This window comes from Thamnophis elegans, chromosome 1 (genome assembly GCF_009769535.1).
Source record: "Thamnophis elegans isolate rThaEle1 chromosome 1, rThaEle1.pri, whole genome shotgun sequence".
Taxonomy (NCBI): domain Eukaryota; kingdom Metazoa; phylum Chordata; class Lepidosauria; order Squamata; family Colubridae; genus Thamnophis; species Thamnophis elegans.
The window spans coordinates 171,207,593-171,227,121 of record NC_045541.1 but is presented as its reverse complement, the minus strand read 5'-3'; the positions used below and the strand labels follow the sequence as shown (position 1 = coordinate 171,227,121).

The 19,529-nt window shown below is 42.7% G+C and overlaps 1 protein-coding gene across 2 annotated transcripts in view; it reads left to right on the top strand.

Moving 5' to 3' along the window:
* The window catches only part of ADAMTS10 (ADAM metallopeptidase with thrombospondin type 1 motif 10), a 70,818-nt gene extending 57,599 nt beyond the window's left edge, over positions 1-13,219 (top strand). For both annotated transcript variants that reach the window (XM_032212317.1, XM_032212392.1), the window contains exons 20-25: positions 160-286; positions 3,587-3,716; positions 5,526-5,730; positions 8,018-8,194; positions 9,746-9,902; positions 13,085-13,219. In XM_032212317.1, the coding sequence (XP_032068208.1) occupies positions 160-286; positions 3,587-3,716; positions 5,526-5,730; positions 8,018-8,194; positions 9,746-9,902; positions 13,085-13,194 (906 nt within the window). In that variant the 3' untranslated portion in view covers positions 13,195-13,219. The remainder of the gene's footprint in view (positions 1-159; positions 287-3,586; positions 3,717-5,525; positions 5,731-8,017; positions 8,195-9,745; positions 9,903-13,084) is intronic.
* The last annotated feature ends 6,310 nt before the right edge of the window (positions 13,220-19,529 follow it).

Sequence of the window (19,529 nt, the reverse complement as noted above, 5' to 3'; positions counted from 1 at the left end):
GATCACTAGAGCAATGTAATAGCGTAGTTGTCGAGGCCGCAAATAGTGAATAGAAGAAATCATTAAAAATAAAACCTCATTCCCTACTGCAATAAATGGACATATATATTCCTTTTCTTTCAACAGTTCTGTGACACTGTTGCCTGTCTATTGTTATAGGTTCTTGTGCGAGAAGAACTGCAGAGGATCCGGTACAAGTTCAATGCACCCATTGTTCGCAATTCCATGGCCCAATATTTATGGCAGTACGTCTCATGGACAAAGTGTTCAGCCATTTGTGCTGGAGGTATGAGTTTAATGATCCTGTTAAAGTAAGCCAGAAAGCGAACAAAAAGTTAAATATTGACAGTTGATTGTTACTGATAGCAATAGCGCTTAGACTTATACACTGCTTTACAGCCCTCTCTAAGCAGTTTACAGAATCAGCATATTGCCCCCAATTCTCATTTTGCTCACCTCGGAAGGATGGAAGGCTGAGTCAACCTTGAGCCTGGAGAGATTCGAACTGCCAAATTGCAGTCAGCCAGCAGTCAGCAGAAGTAGCCTGCAGTGCTGCATTATAACCACTGTGCTACCCCGGCTCATAGCGAAACATTACAAAAGAGATTTTCTTAAAACATTTCTATAACTTTCTACTTCTCATATTTTCACCTTAAGGATAGGGTTTTTTTAAAACAAAATAGTAGTTCCTACTTTTTGTATCACGATGGAGTCTAATGAAGGCAACATTTGTCTATTTTTTTGCTTGACATCAGACAAGCAAGCAACCTACCACAATGAAAGACATAAGACTATACATTAAGTATCACACAATGTTCATCACTATTCAGCTTCTTGATTACATGTACAGCTTGTATAATTTGTACAATAACACCTGGATTTCCTGCGTCCTGTGCATAAATCTAGTGTCAAATGACATCTTCACAAAGTACTGTAATGCCCTCAAATTTGTGATGTCTGCAGGTCTCCCACACCCTCTGCACGTCCATTTTTGTGAAGGGGGCAGGGTTTCAGGAGGCCAGAAATGCTGTATTCAGTGTATAAGATGCACCCAGATTTTCACCCTCTTTTTGGGGGGAAAAAGGTGAATCTTATACTCTGAAAAATAAGATAATTTACCATTCATATGATCCTCTGAAGCTCTTTCTGATATATCTACGATGGGCTTTGCCCTTACCAGGTCTGGTTTAATGCCTTTTTTGTTCGTGTTTCTTCCAGATACTCTATATTTAATGTTAAAACAAGATTTGCTTTTGTTCAATTGATATGTGGGGACGTAGCCTTTCCCAATGCCAGAGCCGTGGTGGTGCAGTGGTTAGAATATTGCAGGCTTACTCTGCCCACTGCCAGGAATTCAATCCTGACTGGCTCAAGGTTGACTCAGCCTTCCATCATTCCAAGATCAGTAAAATGAGGACCCAGATACTTTGTGGCAATGTGCTGGTTCTGTAAACCACTTAGAGAGCACTATGAAGTAGTATATACCATATTTTTCAGAGTATAAGACGCACCGGAGTATAAGACGCACCAAGGTTTTGAAGAGGCAAATTTTAAAAGAAAAGTTTTTGAACTCTGCAAATCTCCCCAAAATGGCCCGTTTTTCGCGAAAACGGGGCCCCTTTTTTGTCCAAAAAAAGGGCATGGATAGCCTTTAGGAGGCTTATAGAATGCTCCTGGGGCCTGTGGGAGCAAAATTGAGCAAAAATGGCTCATGTTTTGCTCATTTCTGCACTCCCCAGCTCCCAGGAGCTCTCTGAAACTCTCCTAAAAGTTATGCATGGCCATTTTGGTGAAGGCAGCAGGGTTTCAGGAGGCAAAAAAATTCTGTATTCAGTGTGTAAGACACACCCAGATTTTCAGCCTCTTTTTTGAGGGGAAAAAGGTGCGTCTTATACTCTGAAAAATACGGTAAGTCTACATGCTAGTTCTAATCATGACATGTTCTTTCTCTGTGACACCCCCCTCAAATATGCATGTACACCATGTATTGCCACCAGTTATTGCACTAAACACTTCAGAAGCAAAATTCCAAAGGACATGCAGTCTATATTAACCATACAGTGTATTAAAAATACATGGGCATATTTTTCATTAGTATGTGCCAAAACTCTGGTGCATCTAGCTTGGAAAATATCTTCATGTCTATCTGTTTCATTTTTCTTGGGATGTCAGAATGCTGTCTTTGAATTTATTTAACTCTTTGAGGTCCAAGCAGCCTTTCATCTTTCTGGTGACCTATAACCATGGAGTGAACACATACAGTTCCATCTTCATGCACTAAATAATTCCTATCTTCATTTTAGCCAGTTCTGCTTTCAGTTTTGTTCTCAATGCTTCGGGCATGCTTTTTATAGCATGTATTACACGTTCTGTGTCTATATTAAGAATTTTCTGATAAGTAATTGGAAGACAGCCAATACTTAAAATCACAGAATCAGATATGTAAGAAACTATAAGGGATCATCTAATCCAGGGGTGTCCAAACTTGGGAACTTTAAGACTTCTGGACTTCAACTCCCAGAATTCCCCAGCCCCATCTTGTAAAATAAATCAAGGTGGGGCAGTCTTGAATTTCTTCTAGAAATCTAGAAACTTGAATTAATATTATTTTCTCAAAATCTGTAGAACTACCCAACTGAATGTATTTGTGTCCCCTTTATAGTACAACTAGCTGAGAACCTAGCATTATCCAGGTATTTATATATAGGGGGGGGGGGGAATATCCAGACCAAATGTAATTTATAATGTTGGATTTTCCCCCCTTATCAGAGGGAGCCCCCTTGTGGAGTACTGTGAAGCTGTTACCATGGCAACTCCACTGCTCTGTATAGTAGAAGCCATTTTACGGCAGTACAGTAGAAGCCATTTGAAGGCACAACCGGCTGTATTGTAACAGAACACACACTCAGGGGGCGTTATGGGTGTCTTACCCCCCACAGTATTTGTTTCCAGAGAGTAAGTCATCTGTGTACCAAGTTTGGTTGAAATTACTAGAGACGTTCCAGAGTTATGCTGGAACATATGCACACACACACACATACAAACACACACACACAGAGAGCTGTTTTTATAGATAAAAAGACAGACAGACAGACAGACAGACAGACAGACAGACAGATAGATAGATAGATACAGAAGGAAGAGAGAGAGAGAGAGAGAGAGAGAGAGAGAGACCGACAGAGAGAGAGAGAGAGAGACAGAAGGGGGATAGATAGATGGATAGGTAGGTAGGGTGGGTGGATGGATGGATGGATAGAGAGGGAGAGAGAGAGAGAGATACAGAAGGAAGATAGATGGATGGATGGATGGATAGATAGATGATAGATAGATAGATAGATAGATAGATAGATAGATAGATAGATAGATAGATAGATAGATAGATAGATAGATAAGGAAGACAGACAGACAGACAGACAGACATTTAAAAATAATGTTCTGGGGTTGGGCAAAGTGCTTTCTGGGCTTCAACTGCATATTATTTGATTAGGAGATATTCTGGATATTGTCAGAAAGGGAGGAAAAACCCTACCCTTTTCTAATGTTGGAGATTTTGCATCCTCACTCAGCCTTCCCCATCATCCCACAGGCAGTCAAGTTCAACCCGTTGTATGCAGGAATCAAGCTGACAGCTCCACGGTGCTTAATCATTTCTGCAACCCTGAAACCAAGCTACCGGAGAGGCAGCGCCCATGTAACACTGAGCCATGCCCGCCAGCGTGAGTTTAATTCTTTCCAGCATTTGGAGGGCTGCATTTAAAGGGGGGTGGGCAGGGGCTCTTATCAAAAGGGATGTTCTGACCCAGCTCCCCAAACACGACAAACCCTCGGAAGGTCTCTCAACACAGGTTAACAAGTCCAGCTGGAAGATGAATAGTTGTCTCCCACATCTTTTTTTTCCCCGTTGCAATTTATTTCTTTATTGAATTGTTGGGAAACCACCCAGCGTCCTTCAGAATTGGGCAACCTACAAGCATATTCAATTAATACAAATTTGCTGTCTCCCACATCTATTTATCTTCGTCCCCTGCCTTTAATCCCTAGAGTGGGGCCTCGCTAGCAGCGGTGGCTCTTCTGTCCCAAGGATCGGCCCACGGATTTCCATTGCTCTCCTCTCCTCTGCCTTCTGCGCAGCCGCATGTCAGGCACTGTGCCAGCTGTTCCTCCTCTTCCTCATCAGCCACCTCCAGACCTGGGGGCTGCTGGCGAGCCGAGGTGGCCCAGTGGTTAAATGCAGCACTGCAGGCTACTTCAGCTGACTGCAGTTCTGCAGTTCAGCTGTTCAAATCTCACCGGCTCAGGGTTGACTCAGCCTTCCATCCTTCCGAGGTGGGTAAAATGAGGACCCGGATTGTTGTTGGGGGCAATATGCTGACTCTGTAAACCGCTTAGAGAGGGCTGAAAGCCCTATGAAGTGGTATATAAGTCTAACTGCTATTGCTATTGTTGACTCTCCATCTGAGAGCTGAAAGACAGCCCAGGATTCACCGCTCCCTCCCTCCCTCTCTATCTGCCAGCTCCATTCCCTCTCCCCCCTCAAAGCTCTCAGGTGTCCTTGATGCTGATTCTGACTCCCACTCCACCACCTCCTCCTCTGATTCGGCTGCTGGAGTAGCCAGAGGCTGACGGGCCACAACCAGGGGTGGATTCCAGTCACCATTACTACCACGCATCTGCATTTTCATTTAAAACAATCTGCAGGAAATTATGGCCGTTTCCACACATAGGACAGTTGCAGCTTCCCTGTGGTCCTATAATCAAATTTCAGGCATTTGGAAACTGGCATGTATTTATGACAGTTGCAATGGCTTGGGGTCATGTGATTACCTTTTGCAACCTTCTAATTGTTCTGGCCTAGGCTTCCCCAGAAGTATGAAACCGAGTCCTTGTCCTGATAAACCCCTTTTTATTTAATTTACAGTAAATTCCTCTCCAGCAAAGTCTTTCTTTTCCCACAGTTTTTCAAGCTAGTTCACAATTACCGACCTTTATCTGACTTGGAGAGTAGCCAGGCCAATATCTTTCAGACGCCGCAATACTTGGCAAGAATGCAGGAATGAACTAATTGTCTCCTGCAAACTCCACTCCCCTTTCGCTCCTCTTTTATTTCCTCTGGGAGGGGCCATTCACCGTCTACCTGTGGCCTTACTCCCTCTTCTTTAGCTGTTCCCTTCGTCTGGCAACTCTGCGCATGCGCACACAGGGAACAGGTTCCAGCTGTTCGTCTGCCTCACTGATGTCTGACTCCGAAGGCAGCTGGTAACTGTCTGACGGCTCTGGCCCCTTCTCTGCCTCTGACACAGAGCCCTCATCTGAGCCTTCTCCAGTCTCCAGGACTGGCCCATATTCCTCCCCAACCTCCTCACTGTCTGAAGCTGCATCCAGCTCCGCTAGTCGCTGGCGGGCCACAACACTGACGAGCACAGTCAATGGGGAAGCCAGATTCACTTAACAGCCGTGTTAATAACTTAACAACTATTGTGATTCACCATGCCCTTATTTTGGTTTCTGTTTCTCATCTCAACTAGTTGGGTGATCGGGAACTGGTCCGAATGCAGCCGCAGCTGCAATCAGGGAGTGCGGACCCGAAGTGTTCTCTGCCAGCGCAAAATCTCCACCACAGATGAGAAAACTCTGGATGATTCCTCTTGCAACTTGCCGCGGCCTCATGTGCTGGAACCCTGTAATAATCACACCTGTCCTCCGGAATGGGTAACCCTTGACTGGTCTGAGGTAATGAGCTTCTCTTCAGACCTTCTCAGTCTGGCACCTTCCAATTTTATTCTTTTTTTTAAAAAAATAATTTTTTAATTTTATTTTTAATTTTCAAAACAAGCATCCTTCTTTACATGCTGTAGAAAGTGTATCAGTTGGTTACAAAAAGACTTTCGTGCATCTCTTCCACAGTCATCAAACATAATTCATATTAACTCAAGTATGATATCTATACATCAGATATCTATACATATTACCATCATCATATCTCCATTTTCATTTGACTATAATTATTTAAACGTCCTTCATCATAAAATATACAATTTTATTCTGTCATTCATTCATTCATTCGTCAGTCAATTTGTCAACCAATTAATTTATTCTCTACCAGGCAGCTTACAGAAGTAAAAAGTACAACATAAAAGAGAAAAACCAAATGCTCTTAATACTAAGTGAAGTAACAAAAGCCTGGAATAACCGATGTGTTTTCACAAATATCCAGCAGGCAGCAAATGTAGGGAGTTAAATACAGCTAGTCCTCAACTTACAACCATTGGTTTATGACCGGTCAATGATACAAAGACACTGAACAAAAAAAGTAACTGATGACCATTTTTCACACTTATGAGGGCTGCAGCATCCCCATGGACACATGACCAAAATTTGGGTGCTTGGCGGTGGGCGTGTATTTATGACAATTGCAGGGTCTCAAGATCCTCTGATCCCCGTTTGTAACTTTCCCATCCGGCTTCCATCAAGCAAAGTCAGTGGGGGAAACTGAATTTGCTTAACAATGAAGTGATTCACTTCACAATTGCAGTGATTCCCTTAATAACTGTGGCAAAAAAAGGATGTAAAATAGGGTGCAGCTCACTTCACAACTGTCTTGCTTAGCCACAGAAATTTTGGTATCAACTGTCATAAGTCAAGGACTACCTGACTTTTCCTAAGGGAATGTTACGCCAGTGCCCGCCGCCTCCCCCCCCCAACCTTTTGGGCACCAGGGACCAGTTCTGTGGAGAGAGGTTTTTCTGGAGACTGGAGGGGACGTGGTTAATGGTGGGCTGCAAATTTTTTAACCACTAGCTCTCTGCCCTAATGAATGGCTGGGTGGGCATGGCCAACGTGCTGTCACTACGTCGAGGGGCGCCTCGCCCACCCTCTCATGACAATTAGTTCATTCCTGCATTCTTGCCAAATATTGTGACATCTGAAAGATATCGGCCTTGCTACTCTCCAAGCCTGATAAAGGTCAGTAATTATGAATCACCTTGAAAGACTGTGGGCCGGTAAAGACTTTACTGGAGAGGAATTCACTGTAAATTAAATAAAAGGGGTTTATCGGGACAAGGATTCGGCTTTGTGCTGCTGGGGAAGCCTAGGTCAGAACACCACCATGGTTACCATCATCTGGGATTGAAACAGGTGATGTACATAAGACTTTGATTCTCAACCTGTGGTCCACGGACCCCTGGGAGGGGTGTGATGTCATCACAGTGAAGGCTTGAAGAAATGTTATGATTTAAATCTTGAGTTAAGTCTTGAGAGGGTCCATGGCAGTGGTGGGTTGTAGGCGGTACACCCTGGTATGGGCATACTGGAGCCCACCCACCCACCCTCGCTCCTTACCTGTCCTTTAAGCCTTTGGCGCCTCCGTGCATGCAAATGGCGCGTACGGCGCCTGCTGGTTGGAACGGGATCTGGAACCCACCACTGGTCCATGGCCGTGGTTGAGACCCAGTATCCAAGATGAAGACCGTGGTGTCCATGGAATCCATGATGAATAAAAGGTTGAGATCCACTTATGTAAGATATTGGACCAAGACTGTGTTGACTCATGCTCAAGTCCATTCTCAGCCTTAAATTCTTCAGATGACTTTGAGGCAACCATTCTCTCTCCCAGCCCAAATTCTCCCATGAGAGTTATGGCGAAGAAACATTTGGAGAGGGAGAACATAGTACGTTACTTTGATGTCTTGGAAGAAAGACAAGTTATAAATCTAATGAATAAATAATAACTAACTTCTGGAAAGCCTTTGAGATCTCCTCAAGTGCCAAGTGTACTATATGTTAGGTTCATGATGAGCACTGTTTGTGTTATAAAATAATTTTGCTGGCTCCAACGGGAAACAAAAAAAAATAGGTTGGATTCCACTTTCTGCCAAACTCGCTGCAAAGTCACAACATCCACACCCAAGATGATTTAATCAATTTATTTTCCACCACCCCAGAGGCTGTAAAACGGCATGGGAATTGCAATAAATCACAACCGATAAGTGAATTCCAACTTTTGCCTTCCTTGTAGTGTACTCCAAGTTGTGGACCTGGCTTCCGTCATCGCGTCGTCCTTTGCAAAAGTGGCGACCATCGTGCCACACTGTCTACCTCCCAGTGTCCCGAGAGCTCCAGGCCCCCAAACACCATAAGGTGCAGTCTTCGGCGCTGCCCACCCCCGCGGTGGGTCACTGGCGAATGGGGAGAGGTACACAAAGTTTATTTTTCTCCTACAGTTTTAAAGCATTAGTCAATAATTGTTCAAGAGGCAACACACTGCATGTTGGAGGCACTGAATCCAAGTTCAGAGAGCCAGTAAGAAGAAGCTATCAAAACCTGATCTGCCATATTACCGTATTTTTCAAACTATAAGACACACTTCCCCTCCCTAAAAGAGGCTGAAAATTTGAGTGCATCTTATACTCCAAATGTAGTCCTGCCCACCTGCCGGCCCCCACACTTTGGCTTCCGCGCATCCTCTTCCTGGCTGCAGATTAGCACAGACAATGTCTTGCATTTTTGGGCTCTGCACCTCACGTTTTCAGCCTCCAAACGCTTCGTTTGAGACCCGTTCAAGGCTCCTGGGATGGCCGGAGCACATCGCTGCCAATAGTCACCTCTGTGTGTCATGTTTTCGGGCGGCGATCAAAACATTTGGAGGCTGAAAACGGAGCCCAACATGGCCACCTGGAACAGCTGCTGCCTTCTCTTACCTCTTCAGCGCTTCACCTGCATTACTAATTGCAGCTCCCTGCAATGATCAGCTGTGCTTTAGAAGCTGCTTTTCAGCTCCAATAATCAGCAAACTAATGTGTTGAAGCTGTGCTGAAGGATGCTAGCCAGATGAATACCTTTTTTTCCTATTTTCCTCCCCCAAAATTAAGGTGCATCTTACACTGTGAAAAATACGGTAATTGGTTTTAATTAAGATTAAATCCTTTGAGGTTCATTTTTTTCAAAGTAACTGAAGAATAGTTATGTTTTCAGGGAAACAAGTCAAAGCAGGTTCACCAAATCAGCCTTTTATGCATTCAGAGATTAATGATGTTTGAATCGGAAGGGCCAACGAGAGGGTGGTGATAAAAGGGTTAAAGACTCCATGATCTAAAGCAGGGGTCTCCAACCTTGGCAACTTTAAGACTTGTGGACTTCAATTCCCAGAATTCCTCAGCCAGCTTGTGGACTTCAATTCCCAGGATTCCTCAGCCAGCTTGTGGACTTCAATTCCCAGAATTCCTCAGCCAGCTTGTGGACTTCAATTCACAGAATTCCTCAGCCAGCTTGTGGACTTCAATTCACAGAAATCTAGGAGTTGAAGTCCGCAGATCTTAAAAGTGGCCAAGGTTGGAGACCCCTGATCTAAAGCTGATCTGCCATACTGATTGGTTTTAATCGAAGATGAAATCCTTTGAGGCCCATTTATTTTTCAAAAGTAACTGAATTAGTCCCCCACCACCACCACCCAGTCAGAACTGATGAAGCTTCTTGGATGAGAAGCAAAAGGTCATCTTCTTCCTCAAGGGGGAAAAAAAAACATATTCCGGTTTCCTTTTGGGGGGAAAAAATACAGTATCTTTCAGACAACCCTGGATGACTGAGAATCCAATCCGCACAGACACACATTTTAAAGTTGCGGAGGTTGAGAAACACTGCTCAAGGCACAGCAAAAGGCTGAAGGGCTGTGCTTCGAACTTAAAATATTAGATCTGCTCTTTTGATTTAGCCCAGTTCCGGTATCTTAACTTATTCTTTCCTGCAGTGCTCTGGGCAGTGCAGTTTTGGCCAGCAGAGGCGTTCTGTCCAGTGCATCACCTACACAGGACAGCCGTCCAGTGAATGTGTGGAAGCCCTGAAGCCCTCGGCCATGCAACAGTGTGAAAGCAAGTGTGACTCTGGACTGATAGAAAACCCTGAAGGTACCCATTGCATGGAATGTTTTGCAAGCTGAGCAAAGAACTTACCCTTTGAAATGGCCGAATGACTCAAATCTGTTGCTTGGGTTCTGGAGTGCAACGTGGCTCAGAAGCCTTAAACCATAGACTGCCAATTGTGAATTTGGCCTGGGGTACTTTTGTACCAAGTACCAAGATGGACGCAGTGGCTCAGTGGCTAAGACACTGAGCTTGTTGATCAGAAAGGTCGGTAGTTCGGCGGTTCGAACCCCTAGCTCTGCATAATGGAGTGAGAGCCCGTTTCTTGTCCCAACTTCTGCCAACCTAGCAGTTTGAAAGCAAGTAAAAATGCAAGTAGAAAAATAGGGACCACCTTTGGTGGCTAGGTAACAGCATTCTGTGAGCCTTCAGCGTTTAGTCATGCCGGCCACATGACCCCAGAGATATCTTGAGAGACCGCCTGCTGCCAATTACCTCCCAAAGACCCATTAGATCGCACAGGGTCGGCCTCCTCCGGGTTCCATCTACTAGCCAATGCCATCTGGCTACGACCCGGGGGAGAGCCTTCTCTGTCGCAGCTCTGGCCCTTTGGAACGAACTCCCTGTGGAGATTCGGACCCTCACCTCTCTCCTGGCTTTCCGAAAAGCCGTTAAGACCTGGCTATGCCGGCAGGCCTGGGGTGGATGAGCTCCCTTCCCCTCTCGACAGGTGTGGTTGTTGGTTATTTTAAATGTCTATTTTGTATTTGCATGTTCCCCTTCCCGTTGGAGTTGTTCGCCGCCCTGAGTCCCTTTTAGGGAATAGGGCAGCATATAAATAAAATAAAACTTCAAACTTCAAACTTCATCTTCGGACAGCGCTGGTTCTTTGGCTTTGAAACAGAGATGAGCACCGCCCCCTAGAGCCGGGAACGATTAGCACATATGGGTGAGGAGAACCTTTAACGACTAGCACATATGTGCAAGGAGAACCTTTTGGCCAAGGGAACATGTAGTAGGTAATCTTCCATAAAGTTCCAAAAGCCCAGCCATGTTGATTTTTTACCACAGAACATTATAGTGGCATGAGGTTTTTTTGCATAGCAATACCAATAGCAGTTAGACTTATATACCGCTTCATAGGGCGTTCAGCCCTCTCTAAGCGGTTTACAGAGTCAGCATATCGCCTCCACAGTCTGGGTCCTCATTTCACCCACCTCGGAAGGATGGAAGGCTGAGTCAACCCTGAGCCGGTGAGATTTGAACCGCTGAACTCCAGATAACAGTCAACTGAAGTGGCTGCAGTACAGCACTCTAACCACTGCGGCACTTCGGCTCATATATACTAAAACTAGACTTTAAAAGTAGACCACCATCCCCGCAGCCCTTAAATGCTGAGGTAAAAAAACTCAACAACTGAAGTAGTGATGCCCAACCTTGGCAACTTTAAGAAGTGGGTACTTCAACTCCCAGAATTCCCCAGCCAGCATGGCTGGCTGGGGGATTCTGAGAGTCCAAGTCCATAAGTCTCAAAGTTGACAAGGTTAGATATCCCTACTTTAGTTGTTGAGGTTTTTTTACCTCAGCATTTAAGGGCTGCGGGGATGGTGGTGGATGACACGATGATATCATCTGAAAAAGGAGAGTTGGATTATTTGGCCTTTTTTGTTCCTTTTTTGAGGCACAGAGTTGCAAGTAATACAAGTATTACTTATATCCTATAAGTAGCATCAGAAGCATCTAGAAGCTGGTAATAAACAGTGATTGGAGGACCACAGGTGGTTCATCCTTGATGTACGATTTAGCATTGTATCTGAACTTTGCCCTTATGGCTTGATCACCAAGTTTAGCATGTTATATGCAGGGGTGGGATTCTACCGTCCGACTATCAGCATGGAGCGAACCAGTTCGCTCCGACTTTCAGCTGGGCCTGCCTGCCCGCCCCTGCACTATACTCACTTATGTTCCTGTTTCTGAAGCTCAGCTGATCGGTGCGGCAGAGTGGATTGCTGCACCTCAGCTGTTTTCCTCCCCAGCAGCAATGTGGAAGGTGATTTCTCAATAAACTGTGCACGCAGCGAACCGGTTGTTAAACTGGTAGGATCCCACCACTGGTTATATGGATAAATGATTAGTTTTGTGGAGTTCTTGGTGCTGTTGAAGCTGGGTTGTTTTACTTACAGACGTTTTAATATCCATCTAGATAACATCATCAGTATGATGGATTGTGAAATTTTCTGCCTCTTTATATATTGTAGCTTTCCCTGCAGTTTTGTTGGGGTGTGGTTTCCTCCTTGGTGGTTCCTTGATTAGAGTATCGTCATCTGCCCTATTGTTTGTCTGGTGTTAATCCCCGCTTATCTGAACGTTGACTGTTGGAGGAGATGTGATCTTTTTATTTCCTTCCTAGACTTAGTATCTCTTTTGAATGGTGTGTAAGCGTGGTGTACCTCTATTAGATTAAAGATTGGAACATCAGACAATCAGGCAGAAAACAATACTCTAAACAAGGCAGCAGCAAGGAGGAAACCACACCCCACCACAACTGGCAGAGCAAGCAACTACAGTGATAGTAAAAAATGTTTGTGAAATTGTTTGAATTTTCAATATTTCTGCATAAATATTAACTAAAATGTGTTCTGTTTTCTACCCAAGTCCTAACAACTAGATAAAAGAACCCAATTAAATAAATGTTAGAAACATTATACTTGCTCATTTATTGAGGAAAATTATCCAACTACATATATAAAGAAACAGCAATTCCCACTCTCACTCACACTGATGATGATAATGATGATATTAGCTTGTTGGGTAATAAAATGTCTGTAGCAGTAACAATAACACTTAGACTTATATACACTTCACAATGCTTTACAACCCTCTCTAAGCGGTTTACAGAATCAGCCTATTGCCCCCAACAATCTGGGTCCTCGTTTTACTCACCTCGGAAGGATGGAAGGATGAGTCAACCTTGAGCCTGGTGAGATTTGAACTGCCAAATTGCAGGCAGCTGGCAATCTGCAAAAGTTGCCTGCAGTACTGCATTCTAACCACTGCACTCTAACCACTGTAAGCAAACAACCACAGAAAACAACAAGAACTCCACAGCTCAATCCCAAACTACAAATATTCTACCGGAATGACTAATTCATTGTTTCTCTCTCTCTCCCCACCTCCCTCCCTCCCTCCCTCTCTCTCTCTCTCTCCCTCTCCCTCTTCCTCTCCAGAATGCAAAGATGTCAACAAGGTTGCCTATTGCCCTTTGGTGCTGAAAGCTAAGTTCTGTAGTCGTTCATACTTCCGACAGATGTGTTGCAAAACCTGCCAGGGCCATTAAACGAATACATGTCCATTTGGAACTGCAGGAAAACTGAAAAGGCCCAGGAGGGGAGGAGACAGCTGCACCATTTCCCCATCTCCACCTGCTCTTTCCCCCAAGATCGTCAGTGAAGAAGCCAGCACCATAGGATTTGGTGCTCCCAGAAACCAAAGAAAATCTCTATCTTCCCCATTGGTTAAGGATCGTTATTAAACCACTGCTGAAATGCGCACTGAGGCAGACAGTGGCATATCAGGCTAGGAAGTACTACACGGAGGCAGGAGGGAGACCAAATGGATGGGAAAGCACATTTAAGCGCATTACTTGAAATGCTAAATGTTTGTATTTATTTTATTACACAGCTGGGTACCATGATTGCTGGCCAACTGCACTGTCATGACGATAATCCCCCACTGCCCAACAGGGAAGGAGATTCAAGGCACCAGCGCCACCTACATGTTTTAAACCTTGCCCCCAAAAGCAGTGCTTGAAATTACGCGGTGGCTCAGTGGCTAAAACGCGGAGCTTGTTGATCAGAAAGGCCGTCAGTTTGTCAGAATCCCTAGCGCCGTGTAACGGAGTGAGCTCCCGTTACTTGTCCCAGCTTCTGCCAACCTAGCAGTTCGAAAGCATGTAAAAATGCAAGTAGAAAAATAGGAACCACCTTTGGTGGGAAGGTAACAGTGTTCCCTGCACCTTTGGCGTTTAGTCATGCTGGCCACATGACCACAGAGTCATCTTTGGACAGCACTGGTTCTTTGGCTTTAAAATGGAGATGAGCACCGCCCCCTAGAGTCGGGAAAGACTAGCACATATGTGCACGGGGAACTTTTATCTTTAGTGCCGCTTTACAGGCAGGCCTTTGGCAGGGTTACAGAATAGGGTAGATAAAAGAACCAAAGAGAGAAGTGGATGGAATCACATGAAAGAGCAAATTGATAGAGCAAATGATAGAGCAAATTGTTCCTCTACCTTGGGAACTTTTAAGATGCATGGACTTCAACTCCCAGAATTCTCCAGCCACCATGCAATCCCAGTATTTGAGCTGGCTGGCATGGCTGTCTGAAGAATTATGGGAGTTGAAGTCGACACACCTTAAATTCTCCCAAAATCCTGTAGAACAGAAATCATTGGGGTTTTTTCTTCTTCTTGCACTTAACCCAAGAAATTCCATAAAACTCACTTGGTTTGTGAGTTTGTTCTTGTTTTAGCTTTCTAAAAGAAGGGAAAAGACAAATGAATGACCTCCAAGGTCCCTTCCAACTCTGTTATTCTGTATTCTGAATTTCCTTACAGGCATTGGATCGTGCATGAGGAATTTTAGTAGTTTTCTTTCAAATATAAGAAGTTCAGTCACAATCTTTTATTATCACAAAGTGAATGTTAGCAGCCAAAAATACATATATGGGGAAAGGAAGATCCTATCTGTTTTTTAATTTGTTTGCTGATACCTTGAATCTGTGCCAAATTTAAAATTCTTTTTAATGTGCATGTTTCAATGATATTTGTTGTTATTTTTCCATCCCCCTTATCACTCACTTTAATCCCCAGCTTTTCAACTGAGAGTAGCTATAATTGGTGCTATAATTTCAATGTAACATCACTTTAGCTTATTTTTATTCTGCCATAGAAAATTTATTACTGATTCAGATGTAATACTATTATCCATGTTTTTTTTTATTTTGTTTTAATTGCAGGAATGACTTCTTTATGTGACATGGAGTGTGTATGTATGAAAGCCCTGTATGTTTTATTTTGTTTTATTAGTTGAAAAATGTTCAAGGCAAATACTGCTCAGACAGAATTCTGAGTCACATGCAATTTAATTTCCATTTTTTTAAAAAAAAAATCCACATATAAACCATAATTTCAAATGCTTTCATTCATCCACCTTTCCTCCCTATTATCTATCTTCCTACTACCGTATATATGGACATAAAATAAAATGCTTTTCTTTAAAAAAATGATATCTCATGTGACACTATATTGATTATGTTTGTGTAGTGTTTTTCCAATTCACGGTAGCATTTCAAAATACTACACAAATAGAATCCTAACATACATAGAGCAGCAATCTTCATTTTTTAAAACTGTATACATGCAGATAATTATATATTGCTAGGATATAAAAGACAAAATCAAAATACTGTAATTTTCAATTTCTCTGATGCTCATTTCTGTAATTTGGTCAATTTTATTTGACTCATTTTCTATCTTTCATTTATCTGGGTTCTTTTTATTTGTAAACTTTACACTTCCAAACAATTTTGAGGTTGTTTTTTTTTAAAAAATACACAAACATTTGTTAAATTTCTTTGAACGTCCACATTTGTTTGCAAATGTATAAAGTATATAGTTTTGCAAGCAATTTCCCCATATTGCATTTTTTCTATATTACTTTCCGAAGAGGCATTTTGAATGAAATATTTTCCAGTATTTTCTATGATCAACCAGCCTCATGGCTCACAAAATACAATTTTCACAACTGGGATTTATTTTTGAATTTCTTTTCCATTTCTAATCATGACTGGGGTTACATGTGTGCATATGTGTTTGTGTGTGTACACAACGTTTGATCAATGCATACATCTGCACATTTATATTTGTTGGCTTTGTACTGAATGGTCTTAGGGGGAAAACTCTTGGGATAATAATGAGTATTTATTAGATTACATATTTTAAAGATGGTAAGCCAGTCCTGTAGTGTTGATTCTGCTGTGGGGAATTCTATCCTGCTTGCATCAAGTACAGGTAAGTCCTTGCACTTACGACCATTGCAGTGTCACCACAGTCACAGGATCAAACTTTGGTCCCTTGGCAATCGGCATGTGTTTATGATGGGTCACTTGATCACTATTTGCAAGCTTTTTCAGCTAGCTTCCAATACAGCGGAGAAAACCAGATTCATTCAACGAACAATGTTGCAAAATTAGGCACAACTCACTTAGCAACTGCATCACTTATCAATTGTCCCAATTGTGGTCATAAATCAAGGACTATCCGTATTCTAGGAGGAAAGATACAAAAATAGAACGCTGCTTTATCCACTTCTCTACTGTTTTAGCAATGTTTCCAGGTGAGCTAAAATTAAAGAGAAGGATTCAGATCAAAGCAAGCAAAGGTAGTTTGCTTGTCCGTACCTATATCATCCATGGAAAGGGCTCCAGGAAGTTCTTTAGCATTCATCTGCTTATAATCTAATGAGGACAACCTTTCATGCAGGGGTGTCAAACTCACCCACCGGCCAGATGTGTCATGCTGGCCATGCCCATACCCGCTTTAGCAAAGGAGGAAGAAAAAGTTGTGATACGTCATATGATGATGCAGGTTTGACAACCCTGCCTTAATGGGTCTCTTGTCTCTGTGTTGAAGTCAAACTCCCCTAACCCTAAGAATTAACTAATTCTAACTAATCAAGGAGAGAAGCAACTTAGAATTAAGAAGAAATTTCCTGACAGAACAATTAATCAATGGAACAACTTGCCTCCAGAATGCTCCAACACTGGAAGTTTTTAAGAGGATGTTGGATAACCATTCGTCTGAAGTGGGGTAGGGTTTCCTGCCTATTCAGGGGGTTGGACTGGAAGACCTCGAAGGTCCCTTTCAACTCTGTTATTCTATTCTGTTAGCATAACAAATGGCCCTGAGTTGGTCCCTCCCAGTTATGTTGAGAAAGTGGTTTATTGTGCAAGGATTATGTGGAATTTCACTCATCTTGTGCTATTTAGTTTTGCTTCCCCTTGACATTTCACCTGAGTTAAAACAAAACCCAAAAACAATCTGGATCCAGTTCAAATGTTAGAGCGATGATAACCAGCATTTGACTAGAAATAGGTAGAATGACATATCACCGAGTTGAGTACACCCCCTCACATTTTGTAAGCATTTAAGTATATCTTGCCAGCAGTTTAGACATTGATGGCTGTGTGTTGTGTTATTTTGAGGGGACAGCACATTTACACTGTTATACAAGCTGTATGCTCACTACTTTACATTGTAGCCAAGTATCATTTCTTCAGTGTTGTCACATGAAAAGATATACTTAAATATTTACAAACTGTGAAGGGGTGTACTCACTTCTGTGATATACTGTACATGAAAATATTTTCAAGTGTTATAAAAACAGAATTATTTGACTTTTCAGTACTTGTTAACTCGCCTGAGGACAAGTCCTTAAATGTTCAGCTTTGGGCTATAGTGCAATAAGAAAATATGAGGTAACTTCCTGTTTTGAGGTCTTTCCTGTACAAGCAAAGATCCTTCCCCCAATATACAGGTAGCCTTTGCTTACTGACTCCCTTGTTTAGTAACCGTTTGAAGCAGGGGTGGGTTCCAGCTTCTGTTACTGCCAGTTCTCTCAGGGGCACACGCTTGATGCGTGCATGCGCAGTAGTAAAAAAATTGCTTTTGTGCATGTGCAGAAGCAAAAAACAAGATGGCGGCCGGCTGAGTTACTACTTACTCGGCCCAACCGGTAGGAACCTACCTCTGGTTTGAAGTTACAACCATTGGGGGAAAAAAAGCTTGGTCATAATCCTCACATTTATAGTCATTGGAAAACCTCACTTAATACAAAGCTGTAGGATTAAAATAAATATTAAGATGTACGGTTATACAATAGCAGAGTTGGAAGGGACCTTGGAGGTCATCTAGTCCAACCCCCTGCCTAGGCAGGAAACCCTATACCGTTTCAGACAGGTGGCTATCCAACATCTTCTTAAAGACTTCCAGTGTTGGGGCATTCATAACTTCTGGAGGCAATTTCTGTTCCACTGATTAATTGTTCTGTCAGGAAATTTCTCCTCAGTTCTAAGTTGCTTCTCTCCTTGATTAGTTTCCATCCATTGCTTCTTGTTTTACCCTCAGGTGCCTTGGAGAATAGTTTGATTCCCTCTTCTTTGTGGCAATCCCTGAGATATTGGAAGACTGCTATCATGTCTCCCCTGGTCATTCTTTCTATTAAACTAGACATACCCAGTAGCTGCAGCCGTTCTTCATATGTTTTAGTCTCCAGTCCCCTAATCATCTTTGTTGCTCTTCTCCGCACTCTTTCTAGAGTCTCCACATCTTTCCTACATCATGGCGACCAAAACTGAATGCAGTATTCAAGTGTGCCTTACCAAGGCATTATAAAGTGATATTAATACTTCACGTGATCTTGATTCTATCCCTCTGTTTATACAGCCTAGAACTGTGTTGGCTTTTTTGGCAGCTGCTGCACACCACTGGTTCATATTTAAATGGTTGTCCACTAGGACTCCAAGATCCCTCCCACAGTTACTACTGTTGAGCAAGGTACCACCTATACCGTACCTGTGCATTTTGTTTTTCTTGCCTAAATGTTGAACCTTCCTCTTTTCACCATTGAATTTCATTTTATTAGTGCCCAATGTTCAAGTTTGTCAAGATCCTTCTGTATCTTAAGCCTATCTTCTGGAGTGTTGGCTATTCCTGCCAGCTTGGTGTCATCTGCAAATTTGATGAGTTCCACATTTATTTCCTCATCCAAATCATGGGTTAAAGCAACTAACAAATGAATTTCAGTAAAGGAAGTATAGGGTTAAACATAATGGCATTCAGACAGAGGTAAAAATCTACAGCATGGTGGGCAAGACATGATATCCAAGCTCCACCTCTTTTATATGTTTTAATATTACATGTACAAAGTGAGGTGGGATTTGGATTACAGTGCTGTACACTCTTGTAATAATGATGATGATAAATAATAACGGTGAAGATCTTGAGGGACTTTCGGACACAGACAGATCATCATTTGAAACACAACACACCAGATATTACAGTTGTCGAGGGCCGAAGCGCACAATTTATTGATTACGCTGTACCAGGAGACACCAGAGTCGAAAAAGAACTGGAAAAAAATCACAAAATATCACGACCTGGCCCTCAAAACTATGCGATTATGGATGAAACATGTGGCAGTGATAGCCATTGTCATCGGGGCACTTGGTTCCGTGTCCAAGAATTTTGCAAAATATGAAAAGAAGTTGCAGCTTCTTGCTGTAGCACCAGTGAAGCTGGAAAAGACGGCACTACTTGGAACAATATACATTTTAAGAAGATACTTGGTCGATACCTAGGATGCTGGCAGCAACCTGTATAAACCATCAGAGCCAGTCAATGATATTTGTGATACATTTTTAAAAGTTCAGTTGGCTGAGTTTCATGTTTAATGAATAAAAGTTTATAATAACAATAATAAATATCATCGTTATAGTCACAGACCAGCATTACACATAAGCAATAGCACTTAGACTTATATACTGCTTCACAGTGCTTTACAGCCCTCTCTAAGCAGTTTACAGAGTCAGAATATTTCTCCCCAAAATCGGAGT